The 27,114-nt window shown below is 42.4% G+C and overlaps 1 protein-coding gene across 1 annotated transcript in view; it reads left to right on the top strand.

Annotated features, from left to right (window-relative positions):
• LOC308094013 (3',5'-cyclic-AMP phosphodiesterase 4B-like) overlaps positions 1-27,114 on the top strand; it is a 77,831-nt gene that overhangs the window by 10,513 nt on the left and 40,204 nt on the right. Inside the window, exons 2-6 of the mRNA XM_080440442.1 lie at positions 1,486-1,730; positions 13,443-13,640; positions 15,488-15,527; positions 15,636-15,706; positions 17,129-17,175. Of these exons, the coding sequence (XP_080296568.1) occupies positions 1,486-1,730; positions 13,443-13,640; positions 15,488-15,527; positions 15,636-15,706; positions 17,129-17,175 (601 nt within the window). The remainder of the gene's footprint in view (positions 1-1,485; positions 1,731-13,442; positions 13,641-15,487; positions 15,528-15,635; positions 15,707-17,128; positions 17,176-27,114) is intronic.

The following is a 27,114-nucleotide window of genomic DNA, read 5'->3' as shown; positions in this document are numbered from 1 at the left end:
TTGCATTAAGTTCATTGCAGGACAGTAAAATGAAACGGTAAAATTGAACCGCAACATCAGTCAGTTCGATTTTCAAAGGTTATATTAGATTAAAAAGAAAAAAGATAAAGTATAGTTCATTTCAGTGCCATAACAAAGTTGTCTCTGTTCCTCAAAGAGTTCAACATCAATGCAGTTCATAGTTCCTTCAATGAAAGGAACCAACCCTCATCTGCAGTTCACTGATAGCATGAACCCTGACTTCAATATTATACCTTGCTTGTTGTGAGTGACTATTGTGACTAGGGAAAGTCTGAACACAGGGCCTTCAACTTGTACTGCTTGTTGTGACTATTGAAAGAGTAAACAATTTGCCTTCAACAAGTGCTGAAACTCTTTCTAGCTAAACTCTTTCTAACTCGATATCTATCTCCTGTCTGCCGCCATCTGTAAGTTCTCATGCTTTGAATACCTTGCCCTAGTGCTTAAAGCTGAGCCATTGTATCACGTTTTTTTATTCAGGCACCCAATGTCAACATTTCTGGTGATATTATTGACTGCTCAGTGCTCATTATCACCAAGTATGACTGTCTCATTTCAGATAGAGATAGATAGATAGAGAACAGTTAAACAGTGCTTGACTTGAATTCATGAATGTACTTAAGTTTTTTTTGTTTTCTTTTTTAATGCAAAGCATTTTGTTTTCCTTTTGCTTCCTTTTAATGCATATGTCCTGTTCCGTCAGTGCTGTCTAGAGAACTGTGTCCATCTGTCTTCGTCTGGAGCTAATTGGCAAACTGCTGGACCGATCAGTGACAAAAGTCTTGTGCACACAGCCAGTAGATCACATTATGTACTCCTGCAAATTCACATGTTTTATACTTTTTTTTTAATATTTAACTTTTCCTCATTTTAATGCTGTCAAAGGGGCTCTGATCGGGCTGAAACCTTGCCCATATTTGGAGTCATACATCATATATAAATTATGTGACATCACAGATGACTGATGCACAGGGCAGGCTGGCCACATGAAGTCCAAGATCCACATTGGAACCGTGCATTCCCATGTGGATGCCGAGATCCACATGATTCCATTAGTTTTATACCTAATCTAAAGCACTTTGAGCTGCATGTTTTGTATAAAAGGTTCTATACAAATAAAGTTATTGATTTAAAAAAAAAAATATTCATGGGTACTAGGGAGGTTCTTGCCTATGAACAAGGTAGTCAAATCGATCAGCTTCTGATCAGGGCAGACACAAGTGCCCCAATATGAACAAAGAGCATCACAAAACAGACTTTTTAATGTGGACTAAATAATGTAAACATGCAATGCGTTCAGTTTTATGCTTGGCACTTAAAAAACCCGTTCCATCTGCAACAATTCCTTGTTTGTAAGTCTACTTTGACTCAAGTACTGGGGATTGAGTACTTTTGCCACCGCCGATTCATAATGAACATGTAATGTTTACCCTGATTTTCCTTTGTGTCCCATCGGCCTGTCAGGAGACTCCGGGGATGCTGTTCTCCGCCGGCAGCACTCTGGGCGTGGACCTACGCCGGGGCTACCGCCGTTTCTCCGGCAACCTGCAGCTTCCTCCGTTGTCGTGGCGGCAGATGGAGAGGGACAGGGAGAGAGGCAGGTCCGTCTCCCTCACCCCCGAAGAGGAGAGGGGGGCCCGAATCCGACCCACCAGCCTGCCCATCACCACCCTGCCTCGCATCGACATCACCCAGGCTGACCCCAACAGGTGAGAGTCACCGCTGTATACAGTACAGTAGGCTGCTCACAAATTAATGACTTGCCTGATCGCAATTATTTGAGGTAATCGCAGTTATTTCTTGCACAATCGTCAGAATCGTTTCCATTCATCTGTATGAATTCATCTGTTGAAAAAATTGCGGAAATAGCCGATCTACAAGCTCACAACTTGTTTGGCTAATATTACATTATTTATTATGATTAATGATACCTGTCATCGTTGAAGTAATTTCTTTGTAAAATCTGCCCCCCTTTTTTTTTTACAAAGCCTAAAAGGCAAACAGAAATGTAATTATTACCATTAAATTGTTAATTTAATGGTCATTTAATTACATTTAATGGTCAAGTAAAATGTCATGATCGTGACAGCCTTAGTCGCAGCAAACATCAGAGGTGATGACAGTGCTTCATGGTTGTTTGCTTTGGTCAGAATTTGGTCAGACTTTATTGAGAGGATAGCCCCTTGAGATGCAGCATCTACTGTATGCTTTGGGGTCAAATACTATGAATCTAATGTAGAAAATACAGAAGGAAACAAGACATGGCATGACAAAAGACACATGCTGTTATTCAGGATATAGTGCACGATTGTGCTAACACCTTCCTTGCTTCTATGTTTTTCCCGCACAATGAGTCATAGCACAGAGGGCCTCGCCATTTCGTTTCACATTCTTCAGCGACCAAAGTTCTCTGAAATGTCTTTCATTTAATCTTTTTCCTTGATCTGATATTTTCAATGTGCGACACCAGAGAGCAACTAAGTATAATTCAGGCTTAACTCACTCAACATAAAGCACTTGCCACTATTGAGCAAGGGAATTATATTGGCTGCTACCTGCAGACTTTTATCATCTTTTCTGACAAGCTCACTAACGCTGGTCTAAAACTAGCTCTATTTGCAATGGTCTGGAAGCATTCCTTCTGTTTAGTTATGACATTAAATGAAATGTCTACTGATGATATACAGTACATAAGTATTTGTTTATACTGAGCTTGGGTGTATGTTGGACTTCTTCCACTCCTGTCATCACAGCCTTGAGTATGGGAACTTTTGAGCTGTTCAAACACCAAAATGTACTGTATATACAGGAACATTTATTGTTTATGAGAATGCCAAAAATTAAATAGGTGCTGTTTCTTAACATGATTTGAATTTGAATCCAGCATTTGTTTTAAAATGATCTGTTGCCCTGTCTTTTGGTTTGTTTAGTTGGTGTATGTCAGTGGTTCTCAAAGTGGGGTCCAGAGACCCTCTGTGTTCCTTGAGCGTCTTCCAAATGGACCCTTACAGCCAAGTCTGCAACTCTGAGAGCGTACAAATGGAACCGAATGAACCGTTACGGGTTCCATTTGTACACTACCAGGGTTTACAGGGGTCATTGAAATTAAAAAGCTTGAGAACCACTGGTGTGTATTACTGGCGGTGACGCTTCACAGCTGTGTTGTGTTGAGTTTCTGACGATCATTGATTAGCCAACCCAGCTTGCGTCCGTGTTATTTTGTAATCTTTGGGGGGGTGACATCACATCCTCTCGGGGCTCGACTGAAACCAGACACTCGCCAATCACGGTCAAGCCAAGATCTGTGAGAATCCCACTCCGTCTGGTAGCTTTAAAAACCCTTGCCACAGCAGAGTGAATATCACTTTGGGAATGGAGAGATGTCAAAAATGTGTCAGCAAGTGATTGAGGGCAGTGATATTTAAACTTTAGAATAGTGTGTGACGCTGACTGTTGTGGAGGGAAGAAACCGACCGTTCGGTTTTCCACTCTTCCGACACTGGACTAGTGGACACGGGCAGCTTTCTAAGCAGGAGTAGTAGTGGAATGGAGTGCAGTGTTGTTGGAAGCATGGAGCTCATCCTAGACCAGGAGGAGCGCGGCGGTCGCATTGATCCCGTCAGTCATCATCACGGTCAGAGTGCAAAGAGTCTGACAGCTTCGCCTCTCAGCTCCCCCAGGTGCTTTCGCAGGCAGGCTGGCAATAAGGATCTGCGCCGTTACAGGCGCTTCACTGTAGCTCACACTTGGTAAGGATTTTAGATGGGGGGGGGGGCTATCTTGTGTGCCGCCTTACCCCTTATGCCTAAACTTTTTTGGCATTTTGTACTATTTTGAAAAACATTTTTAAATGGTAAATTGGCTATTTTAACAATTTTAAAATGTTTTTCAAAATAGTACAAAATGCTGTGTGTGTGTGTGTGTGTGTGTGTGTGTGTGTGTGTGTGTGTGTGTGTGTGTGTGTGTGTGTGTGTGTGTGTGTGTGTGTGTGTGTGTGTGTGTGTGTGTGTGTGTGTGTGTGTGTGTGTGTGTGTGTGTGAGAGTGATATGACAGAATCTGTGCAATACACAAGTCATTTTGGATTAGGTCTGCAACTATTGATTATCTTTTTAGAGATTATTCTATTGATTACTTTTCTGATTAATCAATGACTCATTGTACTTTGTCATAGAACAGCGTTGCATAAAAATAGCGTTGCAACACGTTGTGAGCCTGTAGATTGGCAAAAAAAAATGTTTGTTTTTATGTTTGATTATAATTCTTTATTTTTATTAAATCAAGTATTTTTAATAATCGATTAAATTGATACATTTGATTAAATGTTGTCATCTTTGATAATCATTTTGCAATGTTTTAACCACGCCATGTTGATTTTTGCCAAATTATTCATGTTTTAGTTTTAAATGTTCAGCTTAACTTTGCAACGGCATGACAAAGTCACTTATTTGCATACATGATTCAGCCTACTAAGTAATATTACATCAGAATAATTTAGAGGCCGAGTCAGAGTCATAAGTGAAATGTCACAGATAGACTGAAATGTAAAAAGGCTGTTAAGAGAATGAAATGAAAGGGCATGTGACATTTATGAGGTGCACAGTGCACACTCACTGAGCAGAATTCACTCTGCAAGAAATGACAGTATTCAACCTTGCTTGAACTGAAATAGAGGCTCAATAACGAAAACGTTTATCAGTAATAATTGTATCAGTAATAATTACAAAATACTCTGTAATGTATGTAAAAAATAAATACTTTTATTGTTTTAATTTCAAAATGATAAAATACTGCTGCCCAAACAAAAAAGAATGTTGCCATCCAATGTGGCTCTGGATCTGGTGTTGCAATGTGAAAAGTGTTATTGTTCAGATACAATCATTTCCTACATCTCCACCAGGGTCCCAATGTTTTTCTTTCTTTTCATTGTTTTCCCCCTGAAGATTTTGAATTTGTTGAAAAGCCCAGTGTGAGTATTTTTGTCAGGGAAATGTGATTATTGTGTAACACTTCATAGTATCATTATCTGCCATTTGAATAAACATTCAATGAGGCCCTTCACTTGACTGAATACACAGGATTCAGTACATTTAATTGAGTGCTGTACTTGCGATGCGAGACTGCGGTCTAGCCAACACCAACTCCGGACTTCTGAATCGCTGCCCTCCACACCCTCCTGTCTAGCATCAGGGTCTTGAGCTCTGCAGTGTTGTTAGCTCCGCTGTAGCGCCGCAGTGTTTCTACGTTGATGGTGAGCCTCTTTCCTTCCTTTTTTTGTGCCCTGTGTTGGCTCCCACAGAGTCTGTTTGCCTGCCACCAGTTCCGGGTGCCTGACGCAGTTCCCAACCCGTGGTTGGTCCCCGTAGAGGTCCACGTTTGTCTGATGTGGTCCGCCTCTGTGTCACCTAGTGCCATTTGTAGCATTCTTGTGTAGTCTAGACGCCATCCAGGGCCCATTCCTGCTGTGCTGTGAGCGTCCCTGTCTCGACCCCATACAGCAGTACTGAGAATGACTCCACTGTTGCCACAAACAGCCGCCTATTGAGGTTTTCTCCCATTTCAGATCACACACACTCTCCTCATCCTATGCAGGGCAAGTGACCGCCGATATTAAAAAAGAAAAGGGAATTTGTACTTTTGAATACTTAAAGGTAGGCTAAGTGATATTTTTCTTTCTTTGTTAAAAAGAAAAGTGACAACATTTAAGCCAATCAGGAGAGAGCATTGAAAATGCATTTTCTGTTAAATAAAGAGCTGGAGAGACCTGGGAGACTCCTTTTACTGCACAAACACTCTATAGCAATGAGTACTATCAGAATATATACCTATTTTAACAAAAGTAAATCACTTACCCTACCTTTTTAAGTTTTTTTTAAAGCATCCACTTTTGAATATTTATTTTCAGCAAGTTCTGCAGTACTTTAACTTGAGCACAAATTTGACAGAGCAACTTCCACTTGTAGCTGAGTAATATTTGACCAGGATTATCTATACTTGACTCAAGTACTGGGGGTTGAGTATTTGTCCACCACCGTGTGTATTCCCTGAAGCTTGTTGATTGGCGTACTGTGCTGTAGCTGTGTGGTTTTGGTGAAGAAAGAACAGCCAGTGTGTCTCCACCCTCCTCTACGCTGATCTGTTTCCACTCAGACAACAATGGATGTCTCTGGTTTCGCGTGGCCATTCAGACATCGCCCAGTCACACTCATCTAGTTAGCGCTGAGACTGGCTTGGACGTGCCAAAGGAAAACGAAACAAAACAACAACACTGACATCTGAACAGTCTGAACTTTCACTTTTCTACGGATTTCAGGATCTGTTTTGTATGATGATGGGCAGATTTTGAAATGTGGTCATTTCATAATTTTCCATGGTTGACTCGAGGCCACAACTGTTTACTTACAGTCTGTGGTCCCATGCCCCAGTCCCCTCTATCTACTGTATACTGTACCATATATAGTACCAGTTGTGTGAGCTTGTCGATCTGCTATTTTAGAAAGAATTTTGACAAATTCAAAATCAAAACAGTAACATGCCCAAGTCCCCTCTACCTACAGTATACTGTAGTTCCTCCTTTTGTCAAGCCTTCTATTTCCGACTCCTTTTCTAAGCCTCCTTTCATTTTTGTTTGTTCTTTTTAGGAACAGGGCAGGGGCATCATTTGGGGTCCCAGGGGATGGTGGAAATTGCCACTTTTTTTACGTTGTGCAACAAGTGTACAGTACAACTTCATTGCAAAGAGCAACTCCCAACACAAGCTTTGTAAAACAGTGAGAGGCAGTTTTTGCATAAGAGGAAGGGACTAGTCCCTCACTGTGCTTCTGCACTTACTTTCCTTTCACACCATACAGCACCCCACGTCCATTCAATTCAGCCCAATTTAGTCTGTTCATCTACTAAATAGGTTGTTAACATGTCACCGTGCAATCACAATGGACTGGAGGTTTCTTTCTTTGTGGCCATCTTTGGTACACGCACACACCACTCCCCTCTCTCCATGAGGCTTTGGAGCCGATATACAGTATAACAGCGTTTAGTTTTAATGCACCACACGTCTGGAACAAACTCGCACAAAACTGCAGCTCTGCTGCAACTCTGTCATTTTAAATCACAGCTGAAAAGCTTTCCGTTTGCCGCTGCCTTTCATTGAGATTTCTTTTATCATTCTTCTGCGCTGTAATACTTTTTCTTTTTTACTGAATTCAAATGTCATTTGTTCCCTTTGCTTAACGTTGAATTGCCTTGTTGTTTAAATGTGCTGTACAAATAATAAACTGCCTTTGGAGCAGATGCATGTGCGGCAGGCGATGGGCATGCTGTGGGAGAGAGGCCGACGTGACGTGATGGACAAACGTGCTGTTTAAGCTGAAATGCAAATTTCACACACTGTTTCTCAATGTCTGGTTCGGAGACCACCCATGGGTCCAAATGGACCCTTACTGACTGTAAATCTGAGAGTGTACAAATAGACCCTTATGGGTCAGTAACTTAACATCTACTGAAAGAGAGGTAAAATATCTGCACGCTGAGAAAACGTTTTATTACTACAAGGGCAACGTTTCGGCCTTATACTGTGGGTCTTATTGTGCAGATCGTACCTGTCCTAAATACAGGTATAAGATGGGCACATATTCTCCTCATTGAACAGTAACACCCACTGACATTTTTCATGAAATTGGGTTCCATAATCCAAGAGAGAGACAGAGACAGACAGACGGTGACAAATTGAGGGGGAGAGAGAGACAGAAAGAGAGAGAGATTAAGAGAGAGAAAGAGAGCGAGATTAAGAGAGAGAGAGAGAGAGAGATCGGCGGAGAGAGAAGCATTCAGATGAACGGAGAGCAAGGGAAACGAGTCCAGTCCCTGGAGTCCGGCCCTGGTCTGCCCTCTGTCCTGTGGTCATCAGCCTCAGCCTACGTCCAGACAGCATGTGGCCTTTTGCAGGACAGAGCAGCGTGTGTATGCGTGTAAGTCTGTGTGTAATGTGTAAGCGTGTGTATGTGCAAGCGTGTAAGTCTGTGTGCATGTGTGCACACAGCGGATAGAGCGGCCAGTGTTTAGTCATGGCCAGCGAGGAGAGAGGGAGCAGGCGAGTGGAATGGGAGAGGAGGAGAATGTTCAGGAAGTCCCATAGAGGCCGCTCGGCAGCGCACTTTGACTTCAGCGAGGAGGTGCTCGGCCACCTCTCTGCACCCAGGTGACGTTCGACTCCCGAGGACAGATGGTGTTGCTTGTAGGCGGGCTTCAACTGTCGATTGTTTTCTTAGTTGATTACTTTTAGTTTGATTAATTGACTAATCAAGAAGCTTGTTTTTTTTATATCATAAATCAATGAATCGATTAACCACTTAAGCGTTAATTTATATTTCGTCGTACAGCGATGTGGTGCAAAAATAGTGAAAATAGCAGATCTACAAGTTCACAATGCGGCGCATCGTGACGCGTTGTCACAATGCCTATAATGACATGACCCAAATCGCGATAGATTATTAATTGATACTTTTATTACATTATTGCTCATTGATTTTTTAAATAATCGATTACATGTATTCATTTGATGAACTGTGTGTTGCATCTATAGCTGCTTGTAGAGTCATACTGTACTTATTCATACTTCATCGTACAATGAAGTATGAATTAGCTCTGACTCGTGTGTGTGATTGATTGAGTACATCTTTACAAGATCAGGTTTTATTTTGACGGTGAATCAAGGCATCAACCTGTATGAATGAGGCATCACCAGGCATCACCGTTTTTTTGGGGTGTTTTTTACAAATTTTTTATCCCACGATTTTGTAACCCATTTTTTCACCCAGTGCCAATTGCCTATGTAATCCTGGGCGCTACTCTCCCTCTGCCAGCCTATGGAGAGCTCGAACTGAGCTCATGCCTCCTTCAATGCATGAGGAGCTCACAAGCCGCTTCTTGTCACCTGACAGCGGGGAGTTTCCCCGGTTGGACGTAGCGCGTGGAAGGAGCACGTTATTCCAACCAGTTCCTTTCCCCTCCAGCAGGCGCCCCGGCTGTTCAGGGGGAGGCAGTATAGAGACCAGGATTACTGGATGTTTTTTGTGAGGGTACCTACCCTAGGAGACAAGGGGAGAACATGCAAACTCCACACAGGCGTCATCAAAGTTTGAAATAGTTGCGTTTATTCGTCACTCTCCCGGCGTGTAAAGGCCTTTACAGTATGTGTGTATTTTCGAATAAGCATATCGTTGCTGTCGGGCAGAAACCTCTTATTTCCATATTTAAACTTTTCGTGTTTTTCTGTAAATTAATGCCCTACTTGATCCTACTACAGTGTCACACAAAAGTAGCAGATCCGCAAGCTTGAAACGCGGCACGAAAGCGCCGCGTTTTGAGCTTGTAGATCTTTCTTTTAATCCTAAAAAGTTTTGGTCATATGAAGTTTCGATATGCATCAAAATTGTTTTGTTTTGTTTGCACTGTATATTTAAAAGTAATAACTGAACGTCTATTTCTCTCTAAATCTATTTCAACTGCTCTATTTTGCAGATTAAGGATTTATAGCAAACCCAGGTTGTTAAATACTACTACGGCTTAATGCATGTGTCAGATTAAGGGATTTTAAATGCACCACCATGAGTATTTGCGTACGTCTATGATGACGCACACTGTGCTGGTATACCCTGGATGACATACGTGTGTGTGTGTGTGTGTGTGTGTGTGTGTGCGCGTGTGTGTGTTCTACACTACAGCGTCCACATTTCCCATCACTCTTCCCTGGCAGAGGTGTGGGGTCGTTGAGAGTATCTCGGTGGCATATCTGGTCGGACAATCCCAAGTATAACACAGATTATGGTGTGGAGGTGTGGTGGCTGAATGTGGGTCAAACGCTGACACGGTCTGACCGTGGTTCCATTAAGGATAGACGGTGAGCTTGTTGAGTGATTCCTGAGGACAGGCTCATCTCGTGTCAGTGCAGTTGGATTATGATATAATAATAATAATAATAATATTGGTCCCCACTCCTTGGGGTGTTTTTCGTCACTGTATATCTGCACATTAGAGATGCGCGGCTGGGCTTTTGCGTCACCCAAATCCGCACGTATACATTTATTATCCATCCGCCATCCACCCGCATTGATTATATCGTCCTATTTATAGATCCGCACCAACTGCACCGCACGGATGCACATGGGACTCTATATGGATATACGTACTTGTACAAACAATGTCACTCACCACTGTCGTCATCGCGATGTAGTGACTGTATACAATCCATATCCATGGTAACAACAAGTCCTCTGTCACTTTTCTTTTGTTTTAGAAAAAACTTGAACGTAGGCTGAAACTCCAATCAAAACGATCGTTTTGATTGTAAGCCCACTTGTTTCTATAATGGAAGAACAAGTTAAAATGTTAATAACTTTCCGTGGTTTCGTCGGCTCCGAGGACGCTATTGTTAACACATTTAGGATTTTTAAAACAGGGTACATCTAGTGCCAGCGCTTCTTACCGTGTACGCTGATCTGTTTAGAGCTGTAGATGCCACGACATGGACGCCGATGTAAACAAAGGGCGCGTGCGCGATGGTCGAGGGTCCCGACTTTCGACTGGAACAATAACATTTCTAACGCGATCCGCCATTGCAGAGTGATCGTGCGTCGAAAATGGCTCGTTTTCACCACTGTAAAAAGATATGGACCTTTTTCTCCAGATCTTTGGAGAGGACGGGAGGTACGTTTTTTGGACAGGATTCGAATCCGTCCATTCCATTTTACAATGTCCGAGGATCATTCCTAATTTGCTTTAGAGCGCCCCATGTGAAAAAAATAATAATAATAATAATAATTTTTAACACACGTAGATCTACGGTTATGGCACTCGACGGGTGTATTTGCAAAACTGTAGATCTCCGGTTTTGGCACTCAATGTGTTAAATGAGTTTGGGTTTGTTTCCAGTGGGAAGCGAACGCACAGATGTAAATCCCGCCCACTACATTTGATTGGGTAAAAGCACGGCCCGCTTCCTGATCTAAGGCACGCCCACTTGTAGGCCAACGTTGACACGTTCTGAACGGGTGGCTCCCGACAGATTCAGTAGCGCAGCTCTGAATCCGTTCTTGAGAGATTACTACTACACATACGTGAAATTTGTGCTCTGCGTTTACCCATATTATGATCACCAGGAGCAATTAGGGGTTAAGAGCCTTGCTCAGGGACACACTTCTGGCCTGGAATCGTACCTGGGACAACCAGGGGCTCTGGCTCCCCAGGCGGGCTCACTTACCACTCGGCTATAGCCGCTCTAAAGCTATGGTTGCTCTGCTAAATGCAGTGGTGGAATAAACATGATGTTCGTGGGTGGATCATGATAAGGCCCCAGCCTAATTTATACTTTTGTTTTTATGATGTGATAGCTTCTTCAGTTATTTCTGGCAAGCGAAGCGGTCTTCATCAATGATAAATTAGGCTTTATTAAAGGAGACATCCGGACATTTTAAGTGTTATCTTTGATGTGTCGCTAATCACTCACCATCATTGAAAGGGACGTTGAGTTATTTCAGAGAGTCCCGTGTCTTCATTTTTTCGACCCCCTCTGTTGGCATAATGGGAGCCCGTGTATGAGTGAAATTCGTCTATTATAACCGATGCAAAGTTATTTTTTTCTCTACTACTGCTCATTGTAGAGTCTCATGATACTCAAACATGCACTGAAAGTCCCCGACAAGCTAACGCTAATGCCGAACGAGCTAACGCTGGTTGCTTGTTTCTCTCCCTGGCAACACCGAGTTGCCAGGTTCTGGGAGAGAAACAAGCAACCAGCGTTAGCTCGTTCGGCATTATGCCAACGGAGGGGGTCGAAAAAATGACGACACGGGACTCTCTGAAATAACTCAACGTCCCTTTCAATGATGGTGAGTGATAAGCGACACATCAAAGATAACACTTAAAATGTCCGGATCTCTCCTTTAAGAGCAGGTACTACAGTAGGCCTACATCCGAGACGGAAACAAAATCTGTGGCTGTCTGTCTCTCTCACTCTTGAGCCCTCTCTCCCATTCAGTATCTCTCTGTCACACACACAATCTCACTCTCTCTCACTGTAAAATAAAAAATCAGAACCGCGAATGAATATTTCATTTAATTGAGGATTACTGGCATCACGTTGTCCTGGTTTGTGGGGCCGCTGATCCTTGGACCTCTGCCCTCTAAGCCCAGTCCCACCCATCTGACCTCCGCTTCCTGCCTGGTGATCTGGTTACATAAGTACCCATCCGGTCCGTCACCCCGTTTTTCATGGTGAAGAATGGACTGTGTCTGCCCGTACGTCTGTACGAGCGCTGGACAGACGGAAATGCAAATATCACATTTCACACTCATCCAGTATCGTCTCTATTTTCTCCACAGAGGTTTGGAGGGTTGATGAAACCTAGTTAGAAACTAAACTAACAAAACTACTGACATCAGACAGAGTACCATAACAGATCCCATGTCTGAGCTGATTTTGGAGTCATGGACAGTAGTTTCTTTGGTTCCCCTCCCCACCTCAAAGCACGTTCGTCAGATCAAACGCACAACTTTGTGTGTATGACATCCGTGTCTATGGACTTTGAACAACGGCATGGTCTAGGACCTAGACCTATGCACGTGGGGGGTGACCCCCCCCCCCCCACGCATAGGTGCATGCATAGGTATGCGCGTACACACACACACACACACACACACACACACACACACACACACACACACACACACACACACACACACACACACACACACACACACACACACACACACACACACACACACACACACACACACACACACACACACACACACACACATTTGCTCACTATTTATGGAGCTGACCTATGTTTTTGGAAGTACTTTTTTTTTTAAACAGACAAAGGTTGAGTGGTTGATGATCTGATTGGTATGATAATTGTGCAAGCCTGCATAGTATCGCCTAATATAGTTGATGAATGTTTTGTGTCTACAAAGAGACAGAATCGTCATGGTCATCATGGATTAAAGTTCTCTGTCGTTATGACTGATTTCAGTCATTTGGCTTCCTACAAGCTCACAACGTGTCACACTGCGACACGTTGTGAGCTTGTAGATAGCCTATTTTATGTTTTTAATTAAGGAGCATTTGAAATGGTCAAACTAGCAACATGTTCAATCTTCCAGAAAACCCCAATGATCTCGGATATTTCATAAAAAGCAATGGTTAAAACCTCTCAATCTGCAATTTCTTCAACTGGCTGGCTGTATATCAAAACATCATAATTTGACATATTGTGCTAATTGGTTATGAAACAGTGCTAGTCTGGGGGGCGCCTCCGTTCACGCTGTTTCACAAATCAATTTTTTTTTCTTCCAGTGGTGAGATTTTATTTCGCTTTAATCCATGTTTCATCATTACTCTCTCATCTCTTCTCTTCTCTCTTAGCTTTGAAATAGAAAATGGCGCGTCGGCGTGCGGCAGCCCTTCAGACCTCCAGGCATCATCTCCGGGTTCGGGCCTGGTTCTGCATCCCAACCTGGCCACACACGGCGGGCGGCGAGAGTCCTTCCTCTACCGCTCTGACAGCGACTATGAGCTGTCGCCCAGGTCCATGTCCCGCAACTCCTCCATCGTCAGTGAACTGTGAGTCTGCTGCCTCACAATCTGGGCACCCATTCTGTGAAAAAAAAGTTAGTTTTCCCCTCAATTTCTTTGCCTCTGGTGGCCCACCTGCTTTTTCGTGTAGAACAGGAACTCTCAGTTTGGCTGCCTCCCCTCTCTTACCCTCCCGGGTACTTTGTGTGTTTATTCCTACTTAATACAACATTACATGTTTAGGCCAGTGGGGCTGACAGAGATTAGTTGCCTCAAGCCTGAGTTATACTTGGGTTGTTGTGCATCACATTTGCGCATCGAAAATAGCCAATCTACAAGGTCATTAAATGATGCATAAATCTTCTCAAGCCCCTGCTGTGCTCATATTCAGATGGGCTTTTACTGTAGTTTCAAAGGTGCACATTTTATGTAAAGCAGTGTTTTATCTCTAGCAATAAAAGCAATAAAGCCTGCACACTTAGAACTAATTAATCGACAATAAAAAGGTGTATTAATGGAGTTTCAAGTGTGGCGGTTGTACTCTTTTACAGTCATTACTCATTCACTCTGGCACCTCACCTTGACGCACTTAAATATCACACTGTCACACTAGCTACATCTTTAAGCTATATCACTGTTTCTCAGTGGTCCCGGACCCACCAGGGGTCAAAATGGAACCTTAAGGGTCTGTAACTCTTGAGAGTGTACACATGTACACCATGTTTTCTCTTTGGGGACCCCAATCTATACTGTGCAATTCTCAGTGTTAATTTAACTCCGAGAGTGTACAATTGGAACAAAACAAAAAGGACCAGTAAGTGTCCATTTGGACCCCTTGGTGGTCCCCCGGACCCGACCCCCGGACCAGTGAACTATATCAAGTTATAAGCATCAAACAAACTAATCATTAGAAGGTTCACGGGTCCGAAAATACTAGACAATACCCGAGACACGGATCGGGTCCATGTTTTATTATAATCAGCTGGGTTTCAGATTCTATTACCTCAGGTCTGTTTATTATTATGTGTAATATACCCAAGTGAATCCGAGAAGACCTGTACTCGGGATGACTGATTCGGAGTGAATCGCCTAAAGTGCTGTGTAAAGGTCCTTACACTCCGGGGGCGAGTTTTTCATGCGAATAATACGTTTTTTTTAAAACCTTATAAAGTCAATGCAAGCTTCCACGGAGCGAAAAGGCGAAGCGAAAAAGCGTCTTATTTATTCGGAACGAGTCTGAATTTTGCATATATTCGCATAATCGCCGGTGTGTAATGACCTTTACACTGTTGATTTCGTAGACTAAAACTATGATGAAAAATGTTCGTCGACTTCCTTTTTTCACTCACGAAAACTAAATAAAAACAAATTCAAAAATTCAAAAAAACAATTTAATCTACAAGTAAAAACTAGACTAAAATGTTAGAGAGGGACTAGTGGAGAAGAGATCCAGTGGAACTAAGACAAGTCATTTTATGTTTGGTTGCTCTCGGGTGTTGCGCTCTGAAAATAGCAGATCTACAAGCTCACAACGCGTCGCGCTGCCACTTGAGTTGAGAGAGCAGATCAAAGGTGCTTGATCATGCATTCATTCTTCAGCGAGGTGAAAACATACGATTATCTCTCATTGCGGGCAACAAACTGCAATATTCCAAATGGAGTAGTTTATCACTGGCATCTGCTGGTAGAACAGCATTTTGCAATTGCAATTATTTTGTCAGATCTATATATTACCAGAATTTCATGGGTCCAATTAGGGTACGGGTCAGTCATTTAAAAAACATTTTTGGAACCATTCAGATCTCAGAGCAAATTTTCTGGGTCCATTTGGGTTCAGGTCCATAATGTTTGACCCGTGAAGACCCCTACTGATTTACTCTTTCTTGTTATTTCAGACATGGAGAACAAGACTTGATTGTGACTCCATTTGCGCAGGTAAGAGTCAGACCCCTTTTTGTTTCTGCCCTCATTCAACACCCATGTCATGATTAACAGTACATTAATTGTAATGGCTGATTCAGGTTATTCTGTTGTTTCCTTAAGGTCCTGGCAAGTCTCCGCACAGTCAGGAACAACTTCACCACATTGACCAATGTACAGTGCTCGTCGAATAAGTAAGTGATTCCACTGTGGAACCAGAAATGTAAAAATGGGTTTAATGCAAATAGAAAATGGGTTTAATGCTCGGGTGGCACAGTGGTAAAGTACCTGTTTTAATCTCTAGGACCCCAAATCTACACTGTAAAATCATCAGTGTTACAAACCATGTTGTACACTCTTGGAGTTACAGACCTGTAAGAGTTCATTTTGTTCTCAAGTATCAGTCATTTAGCTGGGGAGGTGACTCCCTGGAACCCCCCTCAAAGACCCCTGGGGGTCCCCGGACCCCCGCGGACGTCATCTCTGTTTATGTGGGATGACCCGACTGACTCGGAGTTATTATCTTGTCAAAAGTATGCATTTACGCAAATCCCCCCCCATAAAAGTCTAATTTTGAGAAACCCCTGTCCTTTGCTGCTGGGGTTTGACTGTGTCAACATGAATCACTTGGGGGCGCCAGTGGGCCACAGATGTTTCATACAGCAGCCTCTAGTTGACATGTTCAGAGAAAATAGTTCTCATGCAACTGAGACTTCAGAGAGTTTCAACATCTTAAGCTTCCCAAGAGTCCTGTGCTAGTTTTTTTTTTTACCACGGCTGGTTGCATTTGCAATGCTAAGACTCCTCAGACAGAGGAATTAAAGCAGTATTTTTACAGTACGCAACACCAGTTTGCTGAAATATTTTCATGATTTTGGGGAGAAGAGTTGAGTGGCATCACTGCAACTGTCGATTTATCTTCTTAGTAATCATTATATCCATTACTTTTTCGATTAATCAAATACTTTTTTTTGTATTTAAAAATATATATAATTCAACAAATTGATTAACCACTTGATGTCGTGCAAGAATAGTGAAAATAATCGATCTACAAGTTCACAACACTTTTTCTTTTTTACTTTTTGAAACTTTTTTTCTCCTCTAATGGCATGCCAAAATAGGGATCGATTATTAATGGATTATTTTATTAAATGATTGATTATCGAAAATGTTTTCATCGACTAGTTTGATGGCATGGTTCGATGGCGAAATCCACATTAACATTCAACAATGTTGAACGCCACTCGAGGCACGCACATTTCCTTTGTCAGCTGAAACTATGCCCTTTCGCTTGCATAGAATGGAAATGAACAGGAGGTGAATAATTAAATTGCACCATACCGTTGAAGTGCACCATAAACCAAGCCCTCCCAACAGTGACATATTCAATATAACCTCACAGAATAAGGTCACTTTGGGCTACAGTAGCGTCAGACATTGCACAGGAAAATCCTCAAGTGTTAATTTTTCTCTCGGAATGTAAAGATTGACCCATATGGTCCATTTTGGTCAATTTCGACACTGTTTAACACTGTTACTTGCAAGCTATTTATTATATGTGTCGAGGTGTTTGGCTTATACAAGAATCTTACTGATCTTTGGCTCTCCACTCGTAGGAGGTCTCCGGCTGCTCCGCCCCCTGTCAACAAAGTCTGTCTGTCAGGTGAGTCCTGCTACAGTGCAATGATGATGCTTATGATGATGTTACACACAAGATCAGTTGAAAAATAGTAGTAAGTAAGCGTTGGGAACATAACTCCTGTTTACTGTAGCGTGAGGCCACTTGATGTGCAAGTACATGCCCCCACCCCCAGCCATGATGTACAAGTACACCACACCAGTGATGGAAAAAGTACTCAAATGTTTTACTTAAGTAAAAGTATTACTGCAATGTAGAAGTACTCTGTTACAAGTAAAATTCCAGAATTCAAAATTTACTTGAGTAAAAGTACAAAGGTTTTGGTATCAAAATGTACTTTATGTACTACACCATGAATTAAAAAAATAATAATAATATTTAATATCATATTGTTTATGTCCCTCAAACGTTTTTCAAAAGGTTTGAGCTTAAATCAAGCCTCAGATATACTCACTGCTCTCTGGCTTATAAAGCACTTTCACCTGCAATACCACATTGTCCTGTTTGGCACGGGGCGCTATTGAGCCAGTTTGTATGCACGTTATCGCACCGGCTTCGAATGCTATCAATGCATTGAATGGGAGATTATCACGTTTTATCAGACCATTGAATGGACGAGTAGGCGATATACTGACCTACCTGCGATTTGTCAGACCATTCATTGGGCGTAATCAGGAGCTACTGACCTACTTGGAGGCGGAGCAGTCCCTACAACATAATTTACGATTCTGTGCCTATCGGTACATAACTCCAACGGCGCTGAGTAGGCTCAGGCGAACGTCACACCGTTCAGGACGGCAACTCGGTCGCTTTAGCTCCCTCGGTGGTCCTTCACGGGGTTCCAGTTTGCCTGAGACTGCGCGCCTCCGTCATGGTCCAAAACCAAAACCGAAACTGGACTATTTAAGTCATCTCCGTCGGTAGGTCAGTATGTCTTGATAACACCCAATGAATGGTCTGATAAATCGCGGGTAGGTCAGTATGTCACCTACTACGCCCATTCAATGGTCTAATAAAAGGTGATAATGTCCCATTCAATGCATTGATAGCATCCGAATGGGGTGGTTATCTCCTGGTTCTGTGTGGAAAAAGTAAAAAAAAAAAATAAGAAAAAAAGAAGAAAAAGTTAAAATTCATGGTGTAGTCCCTTTAAAGTACCAAAAGTACAAGTACTTAAATGTTTGAAAATAGCAGATCTACAAGCTCACAACACGTCGCGATGCGACGCATTGTGAGCTTGTAGATCGGCTATTTTCAAATAGCCTAGGTTTAAAATAGGGCTAATGTGGTTAATGTATGGTTTATAACGTAATAATTTATATCTGCAAAGTAACTAGTAACTAAAGTTTTCAAATTATTGTAGTGGAGTAAAAGTACAATATTTGGATCCGAGATTAGAAGTAGTAGAAGTAAAAGTTTTGGAAATTGGAAATACTCAAGTAAAGTACAAATACCTCAAAATTGTACTTAAGTAGAGTACTTAAGTAAATGTACTTAGTTTACATTATTTTTACTTACTTTCCACCACTGGGAAAACGTGTATAGACTCCTAGGGGACTCAAAATTCCCCTAGGAAAATTACACTTACATAGAAATAGCAGCTGACAGGCTTTCGGTACCTTTCAGTCACAACATACAGTCTTATAGCCGTTTCCTCCGACCCACCTCTCCGCCTTCCTCTGTTACTGCGTCTCTGTCTCAAACTACTGCTATGACACTTTGAAATGTCTTTCCATTGAGTTCACAAGGAGATGTTATGCACATTCCATTTTTGGCGCTGGTGCAGGACACAATAAGTTGCACCATCAAAAGAGGAAACAAGCTGCTCCAATACTTGCAAAAACACACAAACAACCTGTCCAAATGTTGGCTTATGTTTCTTGCTTATGTTGGAACTAACCGTTGTGTATTAAATAAAGGTCATTATAGCGATTAAACTGTAGATGTTTAACCGTTACAGATAGCTCACCATTCATTACCGTTATTCACACACACACACACACACACACACACACGCACACGCACACGCACACACACACACACAAATGTACTTCGAGTATATTTTGTACTTTTACTCAAGTAGAGTTTTGAATACATGCTTTTACTTGTAACAGAGTTCTTTTATATTGCAGTACTGCTGCTTTCACTTAAAAAAACTGAGTACTTCTCCCACCACTGCCCTTTGGAGATGTACATGTGCAACAACTCTGTAATCAGGTTTTAAGGTTGCCTCGCCCTCACCCTAACCCAGCCTCAACCTACTGTAACTGTGCAAGTTTGCAAACGAACGACTGTAACCTTGTGGTTATGGTTTGAGGAAACATACACACAGAGAAAACACACACGCACGCGCATGCTGACGTTATTATCTGTGAGATGGAAGGAAAAAGAGAGAAAGAGAGAGAGAGAGAGAGAGAGAGACCACAGAGAGTGAGAGAGGGAGTGAGAGACAGGCCAGATAAGAAAGACAGACTAGAGAGAAAGAGACAGCCCAGATATAGAGACAGACAGACAGACAGACAGACCAGAGAGAGAGTGACAGAGAGAGCGAGAGACACTCAGACAGACAGCCCAGATAGATGGAGAGAGAGACAGATGGACCAGATAGACAGACGGAAAGAGGGAGAGAGAGACACAGACAGGAGAGAGAGACTCAGACAGACAGACAGACCAGAGAGAGAAAGAGTGAGAGAGAGACTCAAGACAGCCTAGATAGAGAGAGAGACAGACAGACGAGAGAGAGAGACACAGACAGACAGACAAGATAGAGAAACAGACAGAGAGACCAGCTCTTTGGGTACAATTTTACACTCTCAGTGTTAATTAACACTCTAGTATTTAGCGTTTGTAGATTCAGGGGAGAGCAAGCGGGAGGAGGGGGGGGGGGGTGTTGTCGGTGAGATTTTGGTTCCTGTAGCGCAGGTTCCTGCAGGTCCATTGACGTCATGCTGGCCCACATACGGGCGCTCTCCGCTTCCTATCAGCACAGATGGGGCCGCTAGCAGCGTCCCCCGGCAGGAAAAAACACGCCAGACACAACATGACTGCGAAGGAGTCCCTCATTGTCCTTCCTCCTCCGCTCCCTCCCTCCCAAAACCTTGACCTTGCCGTCGGCTCCCATCGCGGAAAAAAAAAGAAAGATATCACAACGCTGCAAGTCTTGTACGCCACTGGTTCTGCTCAGCCTTTTCTTATGTCAAGGATCCCGCGATTTGATATGCATTGGGTCCACGGACCTCCGTTTGACATGTTTATCTCTGGGACCCAATGCAAGCACGCTGCATGCTTGAAGAAGGTTGTGGTGACCGGAACATCGCGCAGTGGGCGGGTGCTTTGTCTGTTTATCATAACTCTAGTGAGAGTGTACGCTCCTCTGAGTCACATACTGCACCTATAATGGTCCATTTGGTTCATAACTATCAATTTTGGTTCATAACTATCAATTATTTAGCTGGGGACCCCCTGGACCCCCTGCGTTCACCCCCTTATTCAGGTCTTGCCTCCTTTGATTTAATCCCTCTGAAGGCCTCATTCAGATGATACTGTACACAGCCCCAATTTATCCCCAAATTCTGGTTGCAGACAGAATTTACACCCAAAAATGCATAGGAAAACCGAGACAAATGCACCAATGACCATAGGGGGTGGTATCAAAAGCAGCTAATAAAGTAATCGGTTTATATCCCTATTTTAGGCATGTCATTATGGGTGGAAATCTCCCCAAAAATGCAAAAACTTTCATGATAATGAAAATAAGTGCAGCTTGTAAATCGCGTACTTTCACTCTTTATGCATGACACTGTTGTGTGTCAAAATATAAAATAGGGCTTAAGTGGTTAAAAGATTTGTTAATATATATTTAAAAAAAATATATATAAAAAAAGCAGCTTGATTATTTGATTAATCAAAGATTAAGGTTATCAGTAGAATAATCACTTCTAAAATATAGTATAAATCAATAGTTGCATCCCCCCCACCCTCAGAAGCAAATGTAAGCCTGCATAGAAGCGTGTCCACCTGCCACTAAACAACGACACCAGAGCCCATAACAATGAGTCAATGAACGTAGCGTAGGAAGGACGCTCTCAGCCCTCCCGCCGCCTCGTTGTCTTGTTTCTCAATACAATCATTCATTGGCAGGAAAAAGGAGAACAGATTTTTCCTGTTTTTCGCCGTCGCCTCGCCGTTTTTTTTTTTTGGATGAGGTAATAATATTCCCACTGTTAACGAGCCGCATCATGGTGGGAAGGAGGGTACCTGCGTGTTTCCGCACGGGAGCTCCGTTGTTGACAGCAGCAACGCTGAGCACCTCCATTAAAGGGATTAACGAGGGTGGAAAAAGAGACAACACACACACACACACACACACACACACACACACACACACACACACACACACACACACACACACACACACACACACACACACACACACATGTGCCGATTTTGTGAATGGCACACATTTTCTTTGCCATTCTTAACCCTTAAGCCTCTTCGTGGCCTGAAAATCATTATGTTTGTTGTGACGTCCGTCCACCCGACGTCCACCCACACAAGGCAATTTTTATATAGGATAGGATCAAACAACCATTTCTCTTGTGAGGACCAGGAAAGTTGTCCCAAGGCCCTCATTGGAAACAAGTCCGCAAGGACTTTTATGAACGGACCTGTTAGACAAAGTATTTTAAATGTAACTGTGCTGTTTTACATTTTTGCCTAATAAAATATTCAATCAATCAATCAAAAAGTCCTCACAGTGTCTATTTCTCAAATGTTACTGTATTGATTGATTGATTGAATACTTAACAGTTTGCAATTAGCACAGAGGTACGATTTACAATGATTGTTAAAAAGGATAACACAAAAAGCCCTAGGGTCTTGTTTCCATTGTGGTCCTGTAAATTTACAGTACATTGTGTGTTCTGTACTTGTAGGGAGACGTGGCCCTCACAATTATAGTAATAGACACGCACGCACGCGTGTGCGCGCGCACACACACATACACACACACACACACACACACACACACACACACACACACACACACACACACACACACACACAGTACAGGGTTCAAGAGAAATGTAGCAAGATTAAGAGAAGTTGACTGTGGCAAGGAACCACAGGGACAGTTTGTTGTCAGAAAGAAAAACGGACGTAGAAGAGAGAGAAATGGAATGGCAAAGTCGGTGTTGAACCTAATTTGTCCTTCTGTAAATGTTTACTTCTCGCCCTCACCAACCTGGAAAGGCTGGTCTCTGCAGTATGCTGACTGTATGAAAATCTTGCAAGCGTTCGTAGCCCACCCTTGTGAGCATTTTTGGAGCATGTTTATTTTATGATCAATTGATCGATTGTGTTCCGGCTTGGATCAATGGTACACAATAGTACACCTTAAGTTCATATTTACCTGTATCACAAGGAAAACTACATTTTCCAGGTTTTAAAGAAAAAATACCAGTACTTTATTTATTTATTTATTGATGTTATATTATCCTAGTGTTTTGCCAATTATTTTTTGCCTAGAGAGAAGGAACATGACCACTGCCAGTGTGTGTGGGGGAAAAAACATGAAAGAGAAGCAAAGGATAATCCTAAATCAGATCAGTTTGCAGTTGCGTCACTGTAGGCCAGTCTACGTTATTAGCCATATTGTTTGTCACACGTGAGTTTACTTTTAATGCTGCACGCTTCTCCTTGGCCCATTGCGCCCAAGTCTCATGAGCCAATGGAGCAACAAAAGCCACACTCACCCGCGGCCGAATTAGATTATGGGCTTTACTCTGAATTATACTTGATAAGTGGTATTTCTCAGGCAAATGGCTCGTTGTGACGTCTTTTGCCATCAGTGATCAGTGGAAAATCTGCGACGGCTATTTGCTGGCATGAGCTGAATGTAGTCACAGATGCTAAAGGGGAAGGTTGGGGGCAAGATGGGGCATGTTGGACTTAATCTACTTAGAAGCCGATAGCTATGTTTCACTACAGTCCTTTTGACCGGCGCACTGAACCATTAATGCTTACGTAGCGGTCCCTAATGCAGTGGTTCTGAAACGTTTTAATTTCAAGGACCCCCAGTTTGGAATGCATTATAGGCCACGGACCCCCATAACGTTGAGAGTGTGCCATTCACATCTGTCTTGCTTCTGAATCCATTGGTCCCCCATCCGAGAGTTCCCATCGGCATGTTTCTTCATGCTTATCTGTCTTTGTTGCACGTGCATGCCTAATTCTTCACAATGCACATCTGTTTGTGCAGCCCTGCGGGCCCATTCCCACGAAAGCCGGCGTAGAGGTGGAAAGCAACCAAGTACAGTTACTCAAGTACTTAAGGACAATTTTGCGGTACTATTACTTTACTTGACTATATTCATTTTTCAATACTTTATAGTTCTACTCCACTACATCTCAGAGACAAATATTTTTACTCCACTACCATTACCAAAAGCCTGAGTAGACCCAATTTTTTTTTAAGTGAAATATCCCAATTAAGACCTAGAACGGTGTCATTTTTAGATTTGAGCTAAAAAGCATTATTTTACACTTTGGGCTATTCAAAAATAGCAGATCTACAAGCTCATAGCGCGGCACCGAGTGCCGCGCTATGAGCTTGTAGATCTGCTATTTTTTTTAAATTGTGAAAATGTGTGCAAATCTTTGAATATATATATTTTTAAAGCGAACATTTTTAACTCAAATCTTTGCTTCTGGGGGTCCCTGGAACAAGATATTTTGATGGGGGTCCGCAGCCAAATACATATCATTTTGGGGGTCCTTGACATGAAAAAGATTGAGCACCACTGATATAGAAACATACGTTTTTCAGAATACTGTTGAGATTTAGGAGACATGTAGAATCGGCCTCAGGTCTCAATGGGTTAAGTAAAAAATAAAACATTTGAGCACTTCTTCCACCACAGAGAGTCGGTGTGCAACTCGAAACCACATGACTCGACTAAACACAATCTGAGCTGACTGCGCTCGACGACTACATTCTAACGTACACATTCTGAGAACCATGGGGACACACGCGTGAGTGTGTGCGTAAATGCTCGGGGTGTGGGGCCCCTCTCTTCAGTAAGCATTGCTCATCCACCTTTTGTCTCATTTTCGTCAGTGCGCGTCATCCAGAGCTACTGTAAATGAACCGTAATGTGAAACAGGTTTGTTCTGACATGGCGATGAGGCGGGGTGGAGTCTTGTGTGCTGATTATTATGCACTTCTGTGGTACTTCTTGATGAGCAATTGTATTTAGGGAAAAAGCCACAGGATGTGTCGCTGAAGTGTGGCTTGTTGTTTACGCACGCGCGTCACACGGTGGTTTTAGCATCGTCCTCTTTTTCTGAAATGTCCTTTTGCACACGTCTGTGTATATACACACCTTTGTGATTAGTGTGCATGTGTGTGTGTGTGTGTGTGTGCTTGTATTACTGGAGGGCCAAATCTCCCCACAAGTTTAGTTGAAATTGAGACATGGACATTTTGAGGACAGTTTTCCCGGTCCTCGAAAGATAAATGGGTTCTTATGGTTAAAACGCGTCTGTGGAATTATGCTTACAATTAGAAAAAAGATTCAGGCTAGCGTTAAAATGGCAGTCCAAAAATTGACGTCCTAAAATGTCCTCAAAATAAGTGTGTGTGTGTGTGTGTGTGTGTGTGTGTGTGTGTGTGTGTGTGTGTGTGTGTGTGTGTGTGTGTGTGTGTGTGTGTGTGTGTGTGTGTGTGCGCGTGTGTGCGCGCGCACACAGTGTAATATGGCACCCACTTGCAAGGCCTCAAGGACATAATGGCAGAGGGAGGAAAGCAGTGTTGTTTTTACCTGCATTAAGGAGGTTATGTTTTAGCCCCCCATCTGTTTGTTTCCTGGTCTGACTGTGACAAACATCCTGGATGAATGGCTGGAACTGCCTTGGAACATTCCATGCTCCCACAAGGAAGAAACAAAGAAAGAGTATAGATTTGTATTGATTTCCAGGCAAATGTGAACCTCACCAAGGAAGTGTATGTGGTCAAGTGGAGAGGTATGTGTGTGTTAGATAAGAACCTGTTCAGCCCTTTCTTTCTCCAGAAACGAGTCAGACATTTCTGGTTGACTGGGTGTTGACATTGGCCATGCTATTCCAGTCAAAGGAATACAGATACAGAATTTACATTATGTTAGTCACACCATGCTCCTGATAATTCACACTTACATCATGGCGTTACGCTGTGTGACTATTTGTAACCTCATCCTGTATCAAGTATCAACCCATGTCATAATGGGCAAACACTGACTGGTAATTGGCAAATTTACAAGCTCACAATTCAGTGCATTGTAGCATGGCTACTTTCGGTGAAGAGATTTGGCGTAGAGGAACAATGTAGGGGGCCTGGTAGCTGGGGGACTCCGGTCAACTAAGTATAATAGGATTTAAGTGGTTAAACTTCATGTCACGATGCAATGCGTTGTGAGCTTATAAATTAGCTATTTTCACTATTTTTGAATGTTTTTGAAGTTTTGGGAAATAATATAATGACATGCCAAAATTAGGCATAGATTATAATTCAATTATCTTAATATGATAAATTAACAATATTTTGTATTATCGATTGGTTTGATTAACTGTTGCACTTCTATTTTAGAGACACCATGACCTTTCCTAGTAACACCATTTAAACTTTCAAAAAAGCAAATAGATTTTTCCACCTTGGCAGATGTCTGCACTCTTCTGAGTGCATTCTTAATTTTGTTTTCCTTTTTGCGCGAATCTCTAAAAGTGTTTTGCTGCTAAGTAAATATGTGTGTTGTTCCAGCTACTCTTTTACTTCTAACTTGAATCATTCATTTGTCAAGTGTTTCTCCCCCAGTAAATTAGACCTAGGTCATAGAGGGGCTATGACCCTAGGTCTAATTTACTGTAATTGAGGAGAAACGGCACTTGTGCTTGAGTAAAACCTCTGGCATCAGCTTAGGTCGGACAGGGAGGGAAGATTTTTTTTAAATTATGAGTACTCCTAAGGATGACGGTTGGTCAGTCGATCTATCCGTCTGACATTTGGTCCACCATACAACATTTTTCTAACACCACCGGCTGGATTACCATGGAATTTGCTGTGCATCTTCATGGTCCCCGGAGGAGGAACCCTACTGATTTTCGTGAACCCTTGGCCTTTGCTCCAGCGCCACCCTTAGGTTAAAACATTTACATCATGCCAACTTTGCACACTAGGGCCGTCATTTATCAAACTTGCGCAGACCAAAAAATTGGTGTATGCTTGCAAACTCAAATCCCCCGTCAGGTCCCAGCTCGTGTACGGAAATGTTTTTCAGCATAGACATGCAAGGAGCATAGATCTGACAAGCATCTAAACATATGCAGCAGACACTTATTTGCTTATGTAACCCAACGTCTAATATCTAACATAACCCTATGTTTCCCTAACATAAATGGGTAGTGGCAATTACGGGGTTGACAGTTGACATGACAGGTTAGATGCTTAACCAGTCACCCATTTAAACAAAAGCCATTTGGATCTTGGCGATGGCAGATCTGGCTCTATTTCCTGCCAGAATTATTTCAGATTTTTGGCTGTAGACTGCCAGAGATTTTCCATTGAAAAAAAAAATTCTCAGGAGCCGAGATACAGATTTTTTAAGTTTTAAGTTAACAATGAAGTGGATAGGAGTTTAAATCTTTGATATATCATATCTCCTTGGTCTTTGGGTCTAAAAATAAGAAAAAAACGAGAAAAAAAAATAGAACGCAGATCTGCGTCTTTGGCAGCCAGGCGAGAAATTAAATAGAACGCAGATATGCGTCTTTGGCAGCCAATGTGTTAAGATACGAGAGGAGTTTCATTTTGCAAAACAGAAGCATAGGCACATGTCTTCAGAGCGCGCTGCAGCAGGGACGGAGTCATATCCTCGGTACTGGGTGAAATTAATATTTAAGACGAATGTTTTGGTACCTGGTAATCCCTCT

Source organism: Gymnoscopelus braueri, assembly GCF_963280865.1.
Source record: "Gymnoscopelus braueri genome assembly, chromosome: 10".
Classification (NCBI taxonomy): Eukaryota; Metazoa; Chordata; class Actinopteri; order Myctophiformes; family Myctophidae; genus Gymnoscopelus; species Gymnoscopelus braueri.
Note: the sequence above shows the minus strand (reverse complement) of the source record. Positions and strands in the feature narration are given on the sequence as shown.